General features: G+C 39.3%; 1 protein-coding gene across 8 annotated transcripts in view; it reads right to left on the bottom strand.

Moving 5' to 3' along the window:
- CNOT1 (CCR4-NOT transcription complex subunit 1) overlaps positions 1-18,828 on the bottom strand; it is a 96,853-nt gene that overhangs the window by 55,808 nt on the left and 22,217 nt on the right. For all 8 annotated transcript variants that reach the window (XM_036751934.1, XM_036751929.1, XM_036751932.1 and 5 more), the window contains exons 3-10: positions 11,010-11,117; positions 10,133-10,231; positions 9,062-9,130; positions 8,923-8,977; positions 7,639-7,842; positions 2,230-2,398; positions 664-790; positions 414-524 (exon numbers count right to left, since the gene is read on the bottom strand). In XM_036751934.1, coding sequence (XP_036607829.1) covers positions 414-524; positions 664-790; positions 2,230-2,398; positions 7,639-7,842; positions 8,923-8,977; positions 9,062-9,130; positions 10,133-10,231; positions 11,010-11,117 — 942 coding nt within the window. The remainder of the gene's footprint in view (positions 1-413; positions 525-663; positions 791-2,229; positions 2,399-7,638; positions 7,843-8,922; positions 8,978-9,061; positions 9,131-10,132; positions 10,232-11,009; positions 11,118-18,828) is intronic.

The raw sequence follows: 18,828 nt of genomic DNA, 5'->3' as shown, positions 1-18,828 counted from the left end.
GCAAACTAGGACCTTCTTTTAATTTCAGCATCCCTACCCTCAAAACTTCAATCTTTCTTCAGAGAATGAATCCCTTTGAAGGCTTCACTGGGTGATTCCTTCTGTTTCTTCCTCATACTCTTTTCCAGGCACTATTTTCTAGTGCACAAAAAATTAGTCGGCAAAGGTCCATAATATAGAACGAATAGTCGCTGCTACCCAGCTATCTTGATCACCTTTCCACAAACTTATTCCATTATTTACAGTCCTACCTGTTCTATCATCTAACTTTTTTCTATTTCATTTGCTAGAGGAATGTAGTAAAGGAAATGTGACAGGGAAAATTTGCCTTGGGCATGAATATAGCTAGTTATTTCTTCCCTTTGGAATCTACTTCACACGACACTTAAAAAGCAGAATGGCAACAAACTCACCAACTCTTTGAGAACATCAATCAAGACTTCAACATTCCAGGTATGGGCCTGTGCTCCATCACTTTTATCTTTCCCATCACTCCATATTCCACTGCCAGGAGCTGAGATAGACTGAAAAAGTAGAACTTTTCATTAGCAAATAGAAATATAAAAAATGGCTGGCAAGCACAATCACAGAAGAATTTAATTATAATGAAGAAACTAGACTATTACAAGTCATTTGGTAAAATATTTGGTCTCTGATACTCACTTGTAAAGGAATGCCATCTGTCAACCCTGAATGAGTCCGAGCCATCATTCCCAAAACCCTGGCAACCTGAGCAGCTGTGACTTCTCGAACACCAAACTGCATGATTATATTGCGACATTCTTCAATACTGAAAGAAAAACATGAACTTTAAAATAGGATGCTATACTAAAAATCAGTCAATAAACATCCATTATTTGCCTACTGTGTGCAAGGCATGATGCTGAGTGCTGGAGATACAAAGAAAGTTAAAGGACAGTCCCTGCTCTGAAGGAGCATAATCTAAACATGGAAATTGTGAGTTAACTTTGTAATAGTCAAATAAATGGTAAAGTATGATTAACAAGTTTTGAACAGTGTTTGCATATATTACATAGCCTGGGTAATTTGGCCCATTTTGTATTATTTTAATATTGCTAGATTGGAAGTACAAAATCTACTTAACTAATCATGAGAGAAAAATTATAACCACAAATGGAAACAATTAACATTGGGAATTATTGTGGGTAGAGAGGGATACTGCTGCACTATTGGTAGACATCTAGAAAACAATTTGAAATTATGCAAAGAAGCTGTTTAACATCTTCATAACCTCTGATCCAAAGGTTTTACTGCTAGGTATACAATGGAATGAAGGAGGTCATGGACATTTAAAAAAAAAAGGAAAAAAGGGTAAATGCCCATAGATTAGGCCCTACACAACCTGCAGGCTGCCCAAAATCCTTTGGCATAGCATAGACTCAGGAAGGACTAAACAAGTTATGGTATGTACATGAATGTAATGTAATATTACTACGGTGGGGGGCTGCTGGCTGGTGGAGACAACACCAGGATGGAGTAGAAAGACCCTCAAATCCAGCCTCCACACTTACTAGTTGTGTAACCCCCGGGGAAATGTCTGTCTGCCTCATTTGCAAAATGGGGAGAATAATATCACCTCCCTACCTGGATTGTTGTGAAGATCAAATGAGAAAACACCTGTAAAGCACTTAGTAAATGCCTAGAACATAGTAGGCACTACATAAATGTCATCTATTATATTCATTATTATTATTAGCTATAAGCAATGATTCATGAATACAAAGAAGCAAAGGAAAACCTATATGAACTGACACAAGGAGAAGCAGAAGCATGGAAAAAAAAATGGACAGATTAAAACAATGCAAACAGCAACTACAACAACAAAATATTTACAACTGAACGCTGGTAACTGATAACCAAGCTTGGTATCAAAGAAAAGAGACAGAAGGCACCTCCTCCCCACCTTCTTTGCAGAGATGGGAGTTACACTATGGGTATTAAATAACACAAATAAAGTCTGACTTGTTCAATGGATTGGTTAGTTTGGCTTATTTTCCCCCTCTTTTATTCTATATTAGAAGGGCAGACTCTCTGGAGTAGAAAGGGATACATTCAGAATTATAAAAGGCATCAGTGGTTTATTTTTGCTTTTTTAAAACACAAAGTAAAGAAATAGGTAGCAGACTATATAATAGCAGGAACACATTTCAGAAATCCATACTGGAACTTGTAGATAATTTTTTTAACAGTAATACTATTACTACCAACCTTGCACAGAAGCCATAGCCTACTTCTTGCATGAAGTCTGCCAGAGAGCTCTCCATCATGGTTTTAGCTATCCCTCCAGAATCAGGCAGGATCCTGTCCATTAGAATGTCCCGTTTTTCAGAGTAAAGTAGTGGTGCAAGCACCACAGGACAACGTTCCTGGGGAAAATCTGTTCAAGAAAAGGGATGGTTAAAAACTAATAATAATAACAGCTTGCATTTATATAACACCTATGTGACTAGCACTGTGCTAAGAACTTTACAAGTATTATCTCATTTGACCCTCAAAACAACCTTTGAGGTAGGTGCTATTATTATCCCCATTTTTACAGCTGAGGAAATTGAGGCAAGCAGTGGCTAGGGTTTGACCAGGATCACACAACTAGGTGCCTACGGCTAGAGTACAACTCAGATTTTTCTGACTCCAAGACCAGAACTCTATTCATTGATCCATCTAGCTACCTCAGACAATTGCTTTGTTGCTACTCAGTCATGTTTAGTTGCGTATAAAAGTCTGTGACCCCATTTGGGGTTTTCTTGGCAAAGATACTGGAGTAGTTGGCCATTTCCTTCTCCAGCTCATTTGACAGATGAGGAAACTAAGGCAAACAGGATTAAGTGACTTGCCCAAGGTCACACAGCTAGTAAGTATCTGAGGTCAGATTTGAACTCACAAAGTTGCGTCTTCCTGACTTCAGGCCCAGTGCTCTAACCACTTTGGCACTTAGCTGTAGCACCTAGCTACAGTACCAGACAATTCTTACGTTAATCAAACATTAAGCAAGCCATTTTCCACTTCCCACAAAATCTTGGCTCCTGTCATTTACAGGTTCATAGTCAAAGCAAGGCCCTATCTCAATCAATCCTAGGGATGAGTTACTGAGCTCATTATAATACCTCATTTCCTACTTTCCATGTTTCATGTCAGTCAGTTATGACGCACTTATTAAGCATTTATTATATACCAGGGACCCCGTTAAGCATACACATATACTCCTCATGGCTTTCCTTTGGAAAAGATGACTCTTGATGATGGGACATAACTACTAGCATCAAAAGTACAAAGTCAGGGAAAACAGGCGCTCCCCTCATATAGTATATGTTCTAATGAGGGAGACAACAGGTAAATACAAGTTAAATCGAGGATATGGAGAATAACCTCAAGAAGAGAAGGCCCTAGCAGCTAGGGGGGCCTGAGAAAGGCTTCCTGAAGAAGATATGAGTCTTAAAAGAAGCCAGGGAAAAGAGGCGAAGGTGAGGAGGGAGAGCATATTAGGAATGGGGACACCTGGCACCGAAATGGGAAATGGAGCAGCATGCAAGATGAACACACAGCAGTGACTCTAAGAAGACTAGAAAGGGCCAGGCTGTAAATGCCAAACAAAAGAGCTTCTATTTGATCCTAGAGGTAATAGGAAGCCGTGCTGTAAGAAAATCACTTTGGTGGTTGAGTAGGTGGATGGCAGACCAGTTACTATTTCAATGCTCCAGATGAGAGGTGGTAATGACCTAAACTGAGGCGGTAGATCTGAGTAAAGAGAAGAATGTCTGAGAAATGCTGTAAAAACAGAAATATCAAGATTCAGGACTACACATGTAGAGGTGAGAGTCAGGAGCTCATGACCCTAAGGTTGCAAGTCTGGGTTAATGGAAGGAGCATAGTCCTTGAGAGGACTATGAAAGTTCAGAGAGTGCGTGGTGTGGGAAAGAAAAATAACTTTGGTTTGTAGTACTCTGGCCTAACAGTAATTTTTAATAGAACTTTCATATTAATTAGATTAAAAATGACCAGTCAGTACTAGTTTGATAACATTCCCAATAACTAAGATATCACTTGGTTTTCCCCATAAGGGAACTGCCAATCAACTTCCAATTCGAGAGCTGGCAGAGAACTATGAATGCCCCCATTTGCTTCCCTTTAATTGAGGAGATGAAATAATGCAATTCAAAATGCAGACTAAAAGCCCCAGGAGACATCAAGAAAGGCCAACATCAAGGACAACAACTATGCACCATCAGCAGGCCCTTTTCCAGGCCTTCAGGACCATATTTCTGAGACTTAAAACTTACTTTCAGTTTCGATTATCCTAAATTACTAAGAGAAAAGCAAAATGTGGGGAAAGCCTTAGAACTGATAACCTCTCAATGCATTCATATTCAGCTTCCAGGGCAGATTTATTTGGATTTAAAACTGCAGCTGCTCCTAATGTTCATATCACCAAGCAGTCTTCTTAAACCTAATTCGAAGGCCTTTGCTGCTCTTATCCTTAAAGATTTAACTGGAGAACCACATTCCATATGAATTCCAGTTCCAACACAGGGTTCATTAGATCATTTAACTTTCTCTCCAAGTAAAAGACCCTCAAATAAGAATTAAAAGCTATGTAAAGAATATAAAACAGGGGTGGAGCCAAGATGGCGGCTGGAAAGCAGGGACTTGCTTAAGCTCTCCCCCAGGTACCTCCAAACACCTGTAAAAAATGGCTCTGAACAAATTCTAGAGCTGCAGAACCCATGAAATAGCAGAGGGAAACAGGGCTCCAGCCTAGGAAAGCCTGGATAGTCGCTGGGTAAGGTCTATCGTGTGGAACTGGGAGCAGAGCACAGCCCAGCACGGGCAGCGCCAGGACCAACCAGACCAGGAGCAGGGAGGAACAGTCCCTAGCGCCCTGAATCAGTGAACTGTGGTAGTTACCAGACTTCTCAACCCACAAGCGCCAAAGACAACAGAGAGGGTTAGTGGAAAAACCGCTACATCAGAGTGAAAGGAGTGCGAGCTCAGCCCTAGCCCCAGGGATGCGGAAGTGGTGCAGCTCTGGGGCTGCTTCCAGAGCTCCAGCTGAGGTTGCTTCTGGCCCCAGGCCCACCCTGTGGGAGGAATTAAGCAGCAGACCAGAGCAGGACTGCAGAGCCTGCTTGGATCTGGGTCACAATCCAGGTTGGTGGTTCTTGGGGGAGGAGGAGCACTGATGTGGCAGAGTTTGCTGTGTAGAAGTAGCTCTGAAACAGCAGCACAGCCCCTAAAGCTTGGGACAAAGTACTCTCTACAAGCAGTCATATGCTGACAAAAACCTCAAGCATCAAGTAGTTGGCTGGGAACATGAACAGGCAGCAAAAACGGTCTCAGATTCAGACTCAGACTTTGGAATCTTTTTTTGGTGACAAAGAAGACCAAAACATACAGCCAGAAGAAGTCAACAAAGTCAAAGAACCTACATCAAAAGCCTCAAAGAAAAATATGAATTGGTCTCAGGCCATGGAAGAGCTCAAAAAGGATTTGGAAAAGCAAGTTAGAGAAGTAGAGGAAAACTTGGGAAGAGAAATGAGAGTGATGCAAGAAAACCATGAAAAACAAGTTAATGACTTGCTAAAGGAGACCCAAAAAATACTGAAGAAAACAACACCTTAAAAAATAGACTAATTCAAATGGCAAAAGAGCTCCAAAAAGCCAATGAGGAGAAGAATGCTTTGAAAGGCAGAATTAGCCAAACGCAAAAGGAGCTCCAAAAGACCCCTGAAGAAAATGCTACCTTAAAAATCAGAGTGGAGCAAGTGGAAGCCAGTGACTTTATAAGAAATCAAGATATTATAAAACAGAACCAAAGGAATGAAAAAATGGAAGACAGTGTGAAATATCTCACTGGAAAAACCACTGACCTAGAAAAAAGATCCAGGAGAGATAATTTAAAAATTATTGGACCACCTGAAAGCCATGTTCAAAAAAAGAGCCTAGACATCATCTTTCAAGAAATTATCAAGGAAAATTGTACTGATATTCTAGAGCCAGAGGGTAAAATAGAAATTGAAAGAATCCATTGACTGCCTCTTGAAAAAGATCCCAAAAAGAAAACTCTTAGGAATATTGTAGACAAATTCCAGAATTCCCAGGTCAAGGAGAAAATACTGCAAGCAGCTAGAAAGAAACAATTTGAGTATTGTGGAAACACAATCAGGATAACACAAGATCTAGAAGCTTCTACATTAAGGGATCGAAGGGCTTGGAATATGATATTCCAGAGGTCAAAGGAGTTAGGATTAAAACCAAGAATCACCTACCCAGCAAAACTGAGTATCATGCTCCAGGGGAAAAATATGGACTTTCAATAAAATAGAGGACTTTCAAGCTTTCTCAGTGAAAAGACCAGAGCTGAACGGAAAATGTGATTTTCAAACACAAGAATCAAGAGAAGCATGAAAAGGTAAACAAGAAAGAGAAATCATAAGGGACTTACCAAAGGGGAACTGTTTTGCTTACATTCCTACATGGAAAGATGATGTGTGTAATTCAAGAGACCTTTCTCAGTATTAGGGTAGTTGAAGGGAATATATATATATTCATTTATACACACACACACACACACACACACACGTATACACATGTAGACAGAGGGCACAGTGTGAGTTGAATATGAAGGGATAGCTAAAAAAATAAAATTAAGGGATGAGAGAGGAATATATTGAGAGAGGAAGAAAGAAAGAGATAGAATGGGGTAAATTATCTCACATAAAAATGGCAAGAAAAAGCAGTTCATTGGAAGGGAAGAGGGGGCAGGTGAGGGGAAATGAGTGAATCTTGCTCTCATCATTGAGGAGGGAATAACAGACACACTCAATTGGGTATCTTACCCCACATGAAAGTAGGGGGGAAGGTGATAAGAAAGGGGGGACAATAGAAGGGAGGGCAGATGGGGGAAGAAGTAATCAAAAGCAAACACTTTTGAAAAGGGACAGGGTCAAGGGAGAAAACTGAATAAAGGGGGACAGGATAGGATGGAGGGAAATATAGTTAGTCTTTTCATAACATGACTATTTATGGGAGTGTTTTGTACAATGATACATGTGCGGCCTATGTTGAATTGCTTTCCTTCTTAGGGAGAGTGAGTGGGGAGGGAAGAGGGGAGAGAATTTGGAACTCAAAGTTTTAAAAGCAGATGCTCAAAAAAAAAAAGACAGTTTTTGCATGCAACTGGGAAATAAGATACAGAGGCAATGGGGCATAGAAATCTATCTTGCCCTACAAGAAAGTAAGGAGAAAAGGGATGGGGGGAGGGGGAGAGAGGTGACAGAAGGGAATGGGGCAATCAGAATTTATGCCATCTTGGAGTGTGTGGGGGGTAGAAATGGGGAGAAAATCTGTAACTCAAAATCTTGTGGAAATCAATGTTGAAAACTCAGAACTATTAAATAATAAAGTATGGAATTTAAAAAAAAGAAGATGAAACAACACCATCAAGAATTTCCAGCACAAAATGCTCTGCAATGCTCTTAGGTCATTTAACAGGAGCAGAAGAGTGAATGTCTCCCTTTGTAGGGCCCACCTACTACATAAAATTATTTTTAATCAGATAAACTGAAGGTGCCTAAGGACTGCCATTCGTAACAATCCACCAAACAGAAGGGAGGGTCTTACCTCTACGCAGTGTCTTAAGAAAAGCGTCAATCTGTTCCTGTCCAACCCCAAAAGCTCCCTTCTGCCCAAAAAGGAGATGGGAGAGGAGAAGGTGCAGGACCTCTATGGCAATGTCTTGGAAGCCACCTTCTTGATTTCCACTGACGTCTGCGTCAATGTAAGAGCGCAGAAGATCCGGAAGCTTCTGTTTGACAAACTGGGCAGCTAAAAGAAGAAGCCAACAACACGTCATTATTTCTGTGCTATTAAAAAAAGAAAAACTAACTTCTAGGAGCCCAGTGCTTCTCTACTGCCTCTCAAAATCCCACCCTTTATTTTCTTCTCGCCCCCAATCCTAACACTGAAATCAGACCAGGATCAAGCCTGACCCTGGCACAAAACTAATTCAATTTTAAAGGGCTCTCTAAAATGAAGCTATGTTAAAACACCCACAGAAAGTCTGGTCCCAGTCACTAATACTTTTTTTTTTTTTTAACAGTCCCCATCCCCTCCCCTCATACACACACACAGGCACACAAATATTGTAAACTAAAACGAAAAAAGGAAAAGGCAGGTTATCATGAGACACGGTCACTGTGCTGATTGGCCGTGCTGAACAATTTCTCTTTTGAGACAACTGGAGGGCACAGTGCGTAGAGGGCTGGGCCTGGAGTCAGGAAGACTGAGTTAGAGGCTTATTATCTGTGTGACCCTGGACAAGTAAAATGGGGACAACAGCAGCACCTACCTCCCAGGGTTGTTGTGGGGATCAAAAGAGATAATAACTATGAAGTACTCAGCACAGTGCCTGACACATAGGGAGCATTATACAGATGTTAGCTATCACAAAGGAGAGTTTACTGGAGGGTGGGGGTAAGTGATATCTAGGAATGGCTGATATAAAAAAAAAAATCAATTAAACAATATTCAAACTGTTGTTAGATGTCATGATTGTGGCTTTCCCAAGTATGCAAGAATCAAATATAAGAAGCGGTCCATGGAACTTGAAGAAAAATTTTAAAGTACCACGGCTCCAAATAATCAGCAGGGACATGTGAAAATATGTTTTCAAAATCATCTTCCCACATTTTCTACAACCTGACTTCCTTTCAAAGGGCCACTGCTAAGAACTAGAGTTATCACCAGGTATCTGTGACAATTAGGTGACTACTTATTATTTCAATATCCAATAGGCAACCAAAGTTAGACAGAAAATAAAACAACTGATTACCTGGGCCTATGTAACTTTAAAAGAGTAGGAATTCTAACTTCATTAAAGCATTTTGGAGACCTTACTGAACTTACCAAAACCTCGTAGATCTGAGCTGGAAGAATTCAAGAGAGCAAGACCAAAAATGACCTGAAACAAGAAGATGGGACTAAGGTAAAAACCTTGATGTGCTAATTCCAATTTACCCAACCTTCACAGTCCAAAATCACTTACCTCTTGAACCTTGCTTAACTTGAGAACTTTACTCAGCTGGGCAAATAAGTGGGGTGAAGGCTTTAGACTCTGAAACGAACAAAATTGTAACACATGAATGACTTAAGTTTTCTAAAACTTCTATCTATTCCTTGATCTGGATATCAGTGGAGATAAGCAAAACAATTCTATAAAGGGCCTGTCCACAGCAAAACATAATTATGGCCTAGTATCTATCACCCTTAATTTTCAATCACATTTCTTCCACAAAAGAACTATGAAGAAGGTAGTAAATATGGCCCAAGATCACATACTAAAAAAAGTGTTAGATCCCAGGTCTTCTGGCAGTAAATTCAAAACTCTTTAAAGCCAGTCAAGTTTCCTCTTCTCTTTACAGTAGGTAGTGACTAGAGGGCATGATCCTAATTTTGTAGAAGTCTATTTTACCACATAAGCTGCCTGCATTTCACTAGAGAAGGGCATGGTCACAATGCCAACAGTTTACAACGGAAGCTAGTAAGAAAGCTGTGGGGAAAAGCACTGAATGCAGAATAAGAAAAATGAGTTTGAATCCCAGATCTTTTTAGTACTTGTGTGACTTCAGGAATGTCACTCACATTGTCCAGGAATAAAATGTTCCTAATCTACAAGATTAAGGGGTTGACCACATGACTCTTAAGGGTCATCTTTTAGATCAAAATTCTAAGATCCTGTATCACTTGGGGCTTAAAAACAGCATAATGCTAATGCATTATAATCTTTACTGAGATCTTTACCACCAAGATAATAAACTAGATACAGGGGTGGGGAACCTGCAGCCTCGAGGCCACATATGACATGGCCCTCTAGGTGCTCAAGTGCAGCCCTCTGACTGAATCCAAACTTCACAGAACAAATCCCCTTAATGAAAAGATTTGTTCTGTAAAACTTGGACTCAATTGAAAGGCCACACACAAGGACCTAGAAGACCACATGTAGCCTCAAGGCTGCAGATTTCCTACCCCTGAACTAGAGCAACCTGAGAAAGACAAAATGGCTCTTCTGAAAAACCTAATTCCAGTTCATAGGATAAAAATTATAAGAAATACAAACCTTCTGATAGTGCAATGGATTATCAATGGCATAGGACAGCGTTGAGATAAAATTTGGCTTTGTAATCAGTGATGCACACTCCTGAATCAGAAACTGAGTCTAAAAAAAAGAACAATCAGTAACTATTCAAATTGTTTAAATTATTCAAATGCCTATATAACAAGCACCTGCTCTTTTCATAATTTTTTAAAATAAAGGGTATATAAATCTATTACAATATTTTCTCATTACTTAAAGCAACTTTAAAAAATATTCTAGATTAGAAAAACAAAACTATAAAAATAGCTAAATAAATACAATGACCAATACTAGTCTTAAGCAGATGAGCAAACACTTCTCTTATTTAAATGTAATGTTTACAACCAGTACAAATACCACTATGTCCATGCAGTAATACTTGTACTAAAGAAAAAGGTATTTCCAACACTTTAGATTCTTCACCAAAGGTGATTAAGAGGTGGAAGGTCTCTGGCCTCAGGGAGGTAGTGTCCCCTTCCCTTAGCAGGGCAATCCCTCTATCTTCGACAAGAAGAGTTACTGCTTCCCAACTTGTGATTGGGGGTGGGAGGAAGAGTGTCCTACATCCCTTAGGATGATCCCACACAGTCAGTTGGCATCTACTCCACTTTCAGGTGAGAAAAGCCCCAAGAGAACATACTTTCTCTGAACTAGATCCAAGCCTGTCAAAAGTTCTGTACCCAAGATAGCATCACTGCCTATTTTTTAGCCACTAACACCACTGTCTTAGAGCTACATGAACTAAAACTCCCTACCAATCCCAATTACCTTCAAAGGGTTTAATTATTTGTCACTGCCACTGAATGTTTTCTGCCCAAACTGAAAACTGTGTGATTATATGATTATATGCAAAAAGTACCTGATGAAAATCTTTGCCGCTACTTTTACCATCGCCACTGAAATCCACATGAGAAAATAGGCAGCGTAATAAATGCCTATCTGCCTCCGGGCCGTGTCGATTCACAATCTGAAGAAACCAATGAATATGTCTTTATTCAGAACAGGAAAAAGAATACATTTCTTTGCTTAAAAATCCAAGTCACAAACAATTCTCAATCTACAATGAATACCCAATTGCTGAGATGCAGGTCCTATTAACTTTATAAATGATGAAATCTGTATTTAAATCACTTGATCATTGCTGACAAAAGGGAAAAAAGCTAATTAGTACACAATCTTAACATCATTTTAATCAACAGGCATAGCACAATTACTCTAATCTTGAAGGTACAGGAAACTTTAAACCAGCAACATTTCACATGGGCCATGTTTAAATAGTAATATCATAATTTTTCTAAATTTGGCTAAATGAAACATCTTCCCAACCCTGTAACCTATCCTAACTTTTTTAACTTGTCTACTTCTAAAAGGGCAGCAAATAGGTTTCACAGTGGATACAGTCCTGGGCCTGGAGCCAGGAAGATCTGAGATCAAATCCAGCCTCAGATACTGACTAGCTGTGTGACCCTGGGCAAGTCATTTAACCCTATTTGCCTCAGTTTCCTCATCTACAAAATAAGGTGGAGAAGGAAATGGCAAACCACCCCAGTATCTCTGCCAAGAAAATCCCAAATGGGGTCACAAAAAGTCAGGCTCAGCTGCTGGTCCAAATATAGTAGTTTGAATGAATTAAAAAGCATTTAAGCATTTATTATGTGCCAAGCACTAAGCTAAGCACTTGGGGATACAAAGAGAAAAAGTGGAATAGTCCCTGCTCTCAAAAATCTCACACCTCCAAACTGAAGAGACCACACTTTAAAAAAAAAAAACAAACAAAAAACCGAAGTTTGGCTTCAGGTCCTAAGCATGATGTCAAGGTTGCATTTGTCAATCAGATGAAAGTGGCCAGGGTCTGGACAGAGGCATGAAAGATGTTAAGAACCTCAGGTAGTAATCCACTCCACTAGAAGGAAAAGAGTTGTTGATTCCCATCTCACTTCAGCCATCTGAGAGGCCAAGTAGCTCTAATAGTCCCTGAGAAAATTTTTTTCCGGGGGGGGGGGGGGGGGGGGGGGGGGAGCCAGCGTGAGACGTGAGAGCACCCCTAGTGCCACTAGTACCTAGGCAGTTTAAGACATTGTTCCTAGAAGTTTTCAGCTATTCTATCCAAGTTCAAGAGAATCTTACATTTAATTTTAATACTCAGAAAGCTCCCAAGTCAACTAGTGTCCAGAGTCAAGTTTGGGGAGAGCAAGAGATTTACCTATTCCAAGAACTTGGACTGGAAGGAGAACAAAGTCAAGAGGAAAGTCATGACTGCCAACTGGCTAAACAGGAAATCTGCATGCATGCAAATTAGTTGTCATTTCTCCCATGCCACTTTGAAATGACTGTTGACCTTTATGCTATATTCACCCTAACACGAAATGACTTTCATTTTAGTCTTCCCTCCAAAGAAATCTAGTCTAATATGCAATGACAGGAGAGTGACAATCTAGATCACATTCAATATACAAGAACTATTTCATATTTCATATATTCATAAGATTCTCATCTGCCAACCAGGACCAAATCACAGCATAAAAATATCAAAAAAGGAAAATAACCTAGCAAATCGTTAAATCAATTCTAGAATTCCAATCTCCAAGGTCAATAAGTCACTAAGAGAATGCTGAACTAAACACCTGTTTTTCTTGTCTTCTACATCAAGAAAAATGATCTTGGTAAAACAAGAGTAGGTTATTTTTTCCTTCTAACAACCAATTTACATTAATTGTTCCTATTCTCCAAATAAAACAATCCTCTTCTTTACTATAGAAAATGTAATCAAGTTAGATATTGAATTGTATGGCTCTGTAAAACATGGGAACTAAAAATTCAAGTTCAACAAGTAAAGCTTGCACTATTCAAGTTAGTTGTAAAGGCCAAGAACAAATGTTCTTTGATCCCTTCATTTCTTCAGAAAGATCAGTTGGAATCTCTGCCTTAAATAGGAAAAGCACTAGATTTCACCTGAGTTCTTCCACTAACTACATTTCACACTGAGAACTGGGAAAGACCTTAGCTTAAAAAGGTCAAAGTCTCCCACTGCACCTGGGGCCATCTCCAGTCATCCTGATCTATACTGCCACTAGACCCAGATGGCTCCTGAGGAATGACTTTGTATAGCCCTGCCTTAACTTGCAAGTCAAGACATCATTTTCCTGATGTCATTGGTCCTCTTTGAAAACAAAGGATAGACAACAACAGCATTTTAAAAGAGTGAACCTCTCAATCTCCTCATCTGTAAAATACATAAGGTCCCAGGCAGCTAGTTGGCACAGGGGATAGTGCTGGGATTGGAACCAGGAAGACTCATCTTCCTGAGTTCAAATCTGGCCTTAGACACTTATTAGCTGTAGGGCCCTGAGCAAGCCACTTAACCTTAGTTGCCTCAGTTTCCTTGTCTGTAAAATGAACTGGAGAAGGAAATGGCAAACCACTCCAGTAACTTTTCCAAGAAAACCCCAAATGTATGTATGTGTATACACACACATAGACCCCCCCTTCTACCTCTAAATCTACAATCCTATAAACTGAGACCCAACTGACACTTATTAGTTGTGTCTTAGGCAAATTACTGCCTCAGTGGGTCAGTCTCCTCATTTCTAAAAAGGGAACATAACTGCACTATCAACCTCACTGTGTTATTAGGAGCAAATAGTTTTTAAAAACCAGAAAGTATAATATAATTGTGAGTTTGTTAATCATTATAATACTTTAGTATAAAAGAAAGGGAAAATCTAATCATTGGTACAATAACCAATCATATCTTCAAAGGAGATGTGCTATGTTAAAACCTGAACAAGATCCTAAGAGAGAAAAACTTTAATCTTACTGTTTATATAGTAGCAGCTGACAAGTGTATAGAAGTTTAGACTGGACAAAGATGCCACTAATACTTCACTCACTTATAGGTTTGAGAAATACTGTAATACAAGGGCAGCAAAAATAAACTGTTACGAGTAAGCTAGGTGATATATTGGTTAATGCTCAACCTGCAATCAGGAAGACCCAAGTCTGAATCCTATCACTTAACTTCACCTCAGTCTCCTCTGCTGGTTCTTCATCTCTATTTCAGACCATGTGTGCACTCCAAAGCTCTATTCTGGGACCCTTCTCTTTTCACTCTATATGATACCTCATTTGGTGATCTCATTAGCTCCTTCTCTAGGCAAATGATTCCCATATCTATACATCCAGCCTTAGTCTCCTTAAGCTGCCTCTTGAACATCTCAAACTGAATGCCCTGATAGGCCTCTCAAATGTAATGTGTCCAAACACTCCCAACTTATTTCCTGTTACTGATAAGAGTGCCAACACTTTCTTAGTCACCTGGGCCATCAGCCTCAGTATCATATTCAACTGCTCACTCTCTTTCACTCCACAAATCTATTATGTTGCCAAATCTTGCCATTTTTACCTTTACAACACCTTACGTGTATATACAAAGCATTATACATACATATATAACACAGACATATAAACATACACACATATTTCCCCTCCTCTCCACTCACATACCCATCACCCTAAGTTCAGGCCCTCACGACCTCTCACCTGGACTACTGCCAAAGTCTTCTAATTGGTCCCTCTTTCTCAAGTCTCCCCATTGCAATCTATACTCATCCAGCTGCCAAAGTAATTTTCCTAAAATGTAGGTGTGACTGTGTAATCCTCTACCCAGAAAGGTCCAGTGGCTCCCTAGTACCTCTAGGATAAAACATCACATTCTGTTTAGTATCTGCAGCTCTTTGTAACCTGGCCCCTTCTTCTCCTTGCAATCTTCTTATGCCTTAGGGCACCTTCATGGAAGCTATGATCCAGTTTGCACTTCTTCCCAACACTCTGTTGACCTTTGCCCCTGGCTGACCCTCATGCCTGGACTGTTCTCTGTCCTCTCCTCCACCACTTCAGTCCCCCCCCCCACCTTCTAGAGGCTTTTCCCAGTGCTGGTCCCCTTCCCTGAGGGGAGGGGCTTACTACCTTCTTAGGATTCCCAGCACTTAGCAGAGTGGCTGTGGCATAACCAGGGCTTACTGAATACTTGCTGACAACTCCTTCATTCATTATTCAAACACAGTACCATCTAGCTTATAAACAAGATACATTTATAGCTACTCTTAACAAGTGAATAAATTTAGGCGATTTATACAAAGCTACAAAAAGATCAATTAAAAGTTAGAGATCAGACCTAATTACAAGTCACATGCTCATACTTCTACCAAGTATTTTTTTAGTGTGATAAAACCAATTGCTGACTAGGGTGGATAAAAACAATTATACTTTTTAAAAAACCAACATGAAGATTGTCAAGATATGTTGGAGTTGAATAGATATCATCACTCAAAAAAGATTTAATTTTTAATATTACTGTACGTGATATGTTCAAGTAAACTTTAGTTAAGTTTTGCAAATAGGTTACAACATATACATTATTTCTTGCTAATTCCCTCAACAGCTTGGCAGTTCCAAGGCCAATTCTTAATAGCCGAAATGTATGGACATCGATTTTACAGTAGAAAGAGAACTGGCCTCACTTCCTGGAAGAACTAGATTGAAGCTCCACCCCTAACACACACTGCCTTGCATAACCCTGGACAAGTCACTTAACCTCAATGGTCTAGGCTGGTGGTATCAAACTCAAATAGAAAACAAGGTCACTAAACAGTATGTTAGGATACCTGTGGGCCACAAACTACTGACTTGGAAAACCACATAGTAACATTTAATAGTGTTTTTATTTATTGTGTTAAATATCTCCGCCCCCCCCCCCATTACATTTTAATCAGTTCATGCTGTTGCAGAGAGGGTGCCAATCTGAATTACTAAAGGGCATTTTATCACCTGGGCTTACATTAATAAAATGACAAACCCAATCCTTATCCCTAAATACAATCAGCCATTCTGCCCTAATATGAAAGTTACTGTTCAATAAATTCTTATCAAAGAGTTTTGAAAGTCACATAAATGAACTGGTCAAAGTCCCTTAAATACTTTGATTCATCTGGTATTACAGAAGTGATAATTTAGTTTATTAAAAGGACCTACAGAAATGAACTGATCCAACCATTCTGGAAAACAATGTGGAACTATGCCAAAAGGGCTATAAAACTGTGCATACCCTTTGACCCAGCGTTATTACAAGGTGTGTGTCCTGAAAGAGATCAAAGGAAAAGGACCTAGTTGTAGACAAATATTTCTAAGTAGCTCTTTTTGTGGTGTCAAAGAATTGGAAATTAAGGGAGGTCAATCAACTGGGGAATGGCTAAAAAACCTATGGTATATGATCACGATGGAACACTACTGTGCCATAAGAAATGAAGAATTTCCTTTCAGAAAACCCTGGAAAGACTTACTTGAACTGATACAAAGGGAAGCAAGCAAAACCAGGAGAACATCATACACAGCAACAGCAACACTGTATGATCAATTGTGAGTGACTTAGCTATTCTGAGCAATACAATCATCTAAGACAATTCTGAAGGACCCATGATGAAAAATGCCTCCAGAGAAAGAACGGATGGACTCTGAATGCAGATCTAAGCATACTATTTTTCACTTTATTTTTTCATAGGTTTTTTTTTCGGTTTCTGCTTCCTTTCACAACATGACTAATATGAAAATATGTTTTGCATGACTGCACATGTATAATCTATAACAAAGCACTTGCCATCTCAAGGAGGGGGTAGGGAAGGAGAGAATTCGAAACTCAAAGTTTTTTTAAATGACATCTTAAAAATTGTTTTTACATGTAATTGAGAAAAAATAATTTTTTTTAGAAGAAATGGACTGGTTCATCCTAAAACTAGCAATCATTTGCAAATTTTAGGTACCTCCTAGTCTCAAAATAGTAAGATGAAGATCATTAAATACAAAGAAGTATGGAATTTTTTAAAAATTTAGTAGTTTTTATATCCTGGACATTTTACAACAACAAATACAGATTTTAACAAGTTGTTAGGGATACGTATACACAAATATCTGTTTAGTTTTTAAAGTCTGTATATGTGTGTGAGAGGTATTTAAGCTGACCTTTTGACTGAATCAGTATAAGCATGTTTAGTATGGAAACTCCCTCCATTGATGCTTATTGGGAAACACTGCTTAAAATAACAGGAGTTGTGTAGAACACACATATAGACATATACCTAAGTTATGTGAGAGGTAGGATTTGAACGCAAACCTTTTGGACTACCAGAGCCAGCCTTCTTTCCGGCATGACATTTGGAAGATATTAGATTGAGCCTCACTTAAATACTACTCCGTTCTCATCAAGGGGAGGGAGCCGTATGTGGGTTCTGGTGGTGTTATTTATAGGGATTGTATTTTGATGGTTGACTTACGGGTAGAAAATATAGTACCCAAATATTCGCAGGTAAGCTCCTAAATTGGAGATGATTCACTTCCCAATGACACACGTTTCAATTTTTGGAAAATAATATTATAAAAACTACTGCTTTCTGCCATAGCCCCCAAAATTATCACTGATTTATATAAAACACTCATATCTAGTATATATCCCCTAAAGAACTTTAAGTTTAAAATTAGCTCTGAGGAAGTTTGGCTTTTAGAAATGCGAGCATTCTGTTATTATTTTAAATTCATTATTTTGCTAGAGCTTATTTACAATTTAATCTATGAAAAAAAAAAAAAGATTGCCCTGCCAATCCTAAGAGACTCTTCGAAGTTTCCCACTAAGTTTTCCAGAGGGGGTTGACCCAACAGGCTGGAGGCCTTCATCCTTTTCTTCCGACACTGGAAGGTTACTGGTGAGGCACTCTAACTGTCCACCTGTACCTTATTCTTCACCATGTAATCAGCCCATTTTCTTTTCCTCTCATATTACCCTTGATATGCTTGATCCTTTTATAAATGTTTTTCTGAGTTCCTCCTTGCTTATAAATCCAGCCTGTTCCCACCCACTTCTTCTTTGCCCTCTATATGGATACCCATGTTAATTCTTCTGAGGCAGTTGTATTCCACATCTCATTGCTATAGACCCAAGTGGTTGACTGTCAGTAGTAAAAAAAAAAAAAAAAAACCACACATAAAAATGGGTCTTCACTTTGTGAGAAGAGGTTGCTGTCAGCAAAGGAGACCTGCAATTTTCTTAAACCCACTCCCCTCCTTCTAATCAGTGCTGGACCCACCTTGTCCATCTGTACTTTGTCTCAGATATACACCAGTAGGCAAGCTACCTGGGCCAACCAATAATTTTGCTCTAATTTCACTATCCTGAACTGATGATCATGGTGTCTGTACTTCTGACATTAGGCTGACGGAGAATGGCTTGAACTTGATGGCATGAAACTAGAATGAGCTGGTTTCCCCACTTTTAATCAATTCTGTCAGTTGAATGCTGAATACCATGCAATGAACGTATATTTCGCTGTTCTCTTTTGCAGTGAGTTTTAATTCTGTGATTTCTGACTCCAAATTTTTGCATTTTTACTGCAAAAGTGGTGGCAGCTCTTAGAGAGCACACTCTAGGGACATGGAGGTGTTACACTGACTGTTGGTGGGGAGACGCCAAGTGTTTCAAGAATCATTGAAGCCCACAATAAAGCAGGATCAGTCACACAAAAGCACAAAGTAAAGTGCAGCTGAAAATGAAAAAAACGTGCTAAGAACAAACTATTGTTGCAAACAGCCTAATTAATCCTCAGAAAACAAGCAAAGCCCTTCAGAAGGCTCTG

This window comes from Trichosurus vulpecula, chromosome 3, assembly GCF_011100635.1.
Source record: "Trichosurus vulpecula isolate mTriVul1 chromosome 3, mTriVul1.pri, whole genome shotgun sequence".
In the NCBI taxonomy this organism is placed as follows: domain Eukaryota; kingdom Metazoa; phylum Chordata; class Mammalia; order Diprotodontia; family Phalangeridae; genus Trichosurus; species Trichosurus vulpecula.
The sequence above is the reverse complement of the archived record's forward strand: the minus strand, read 5'-3'. Positions and strand labels throughout refer to the sequence as shown.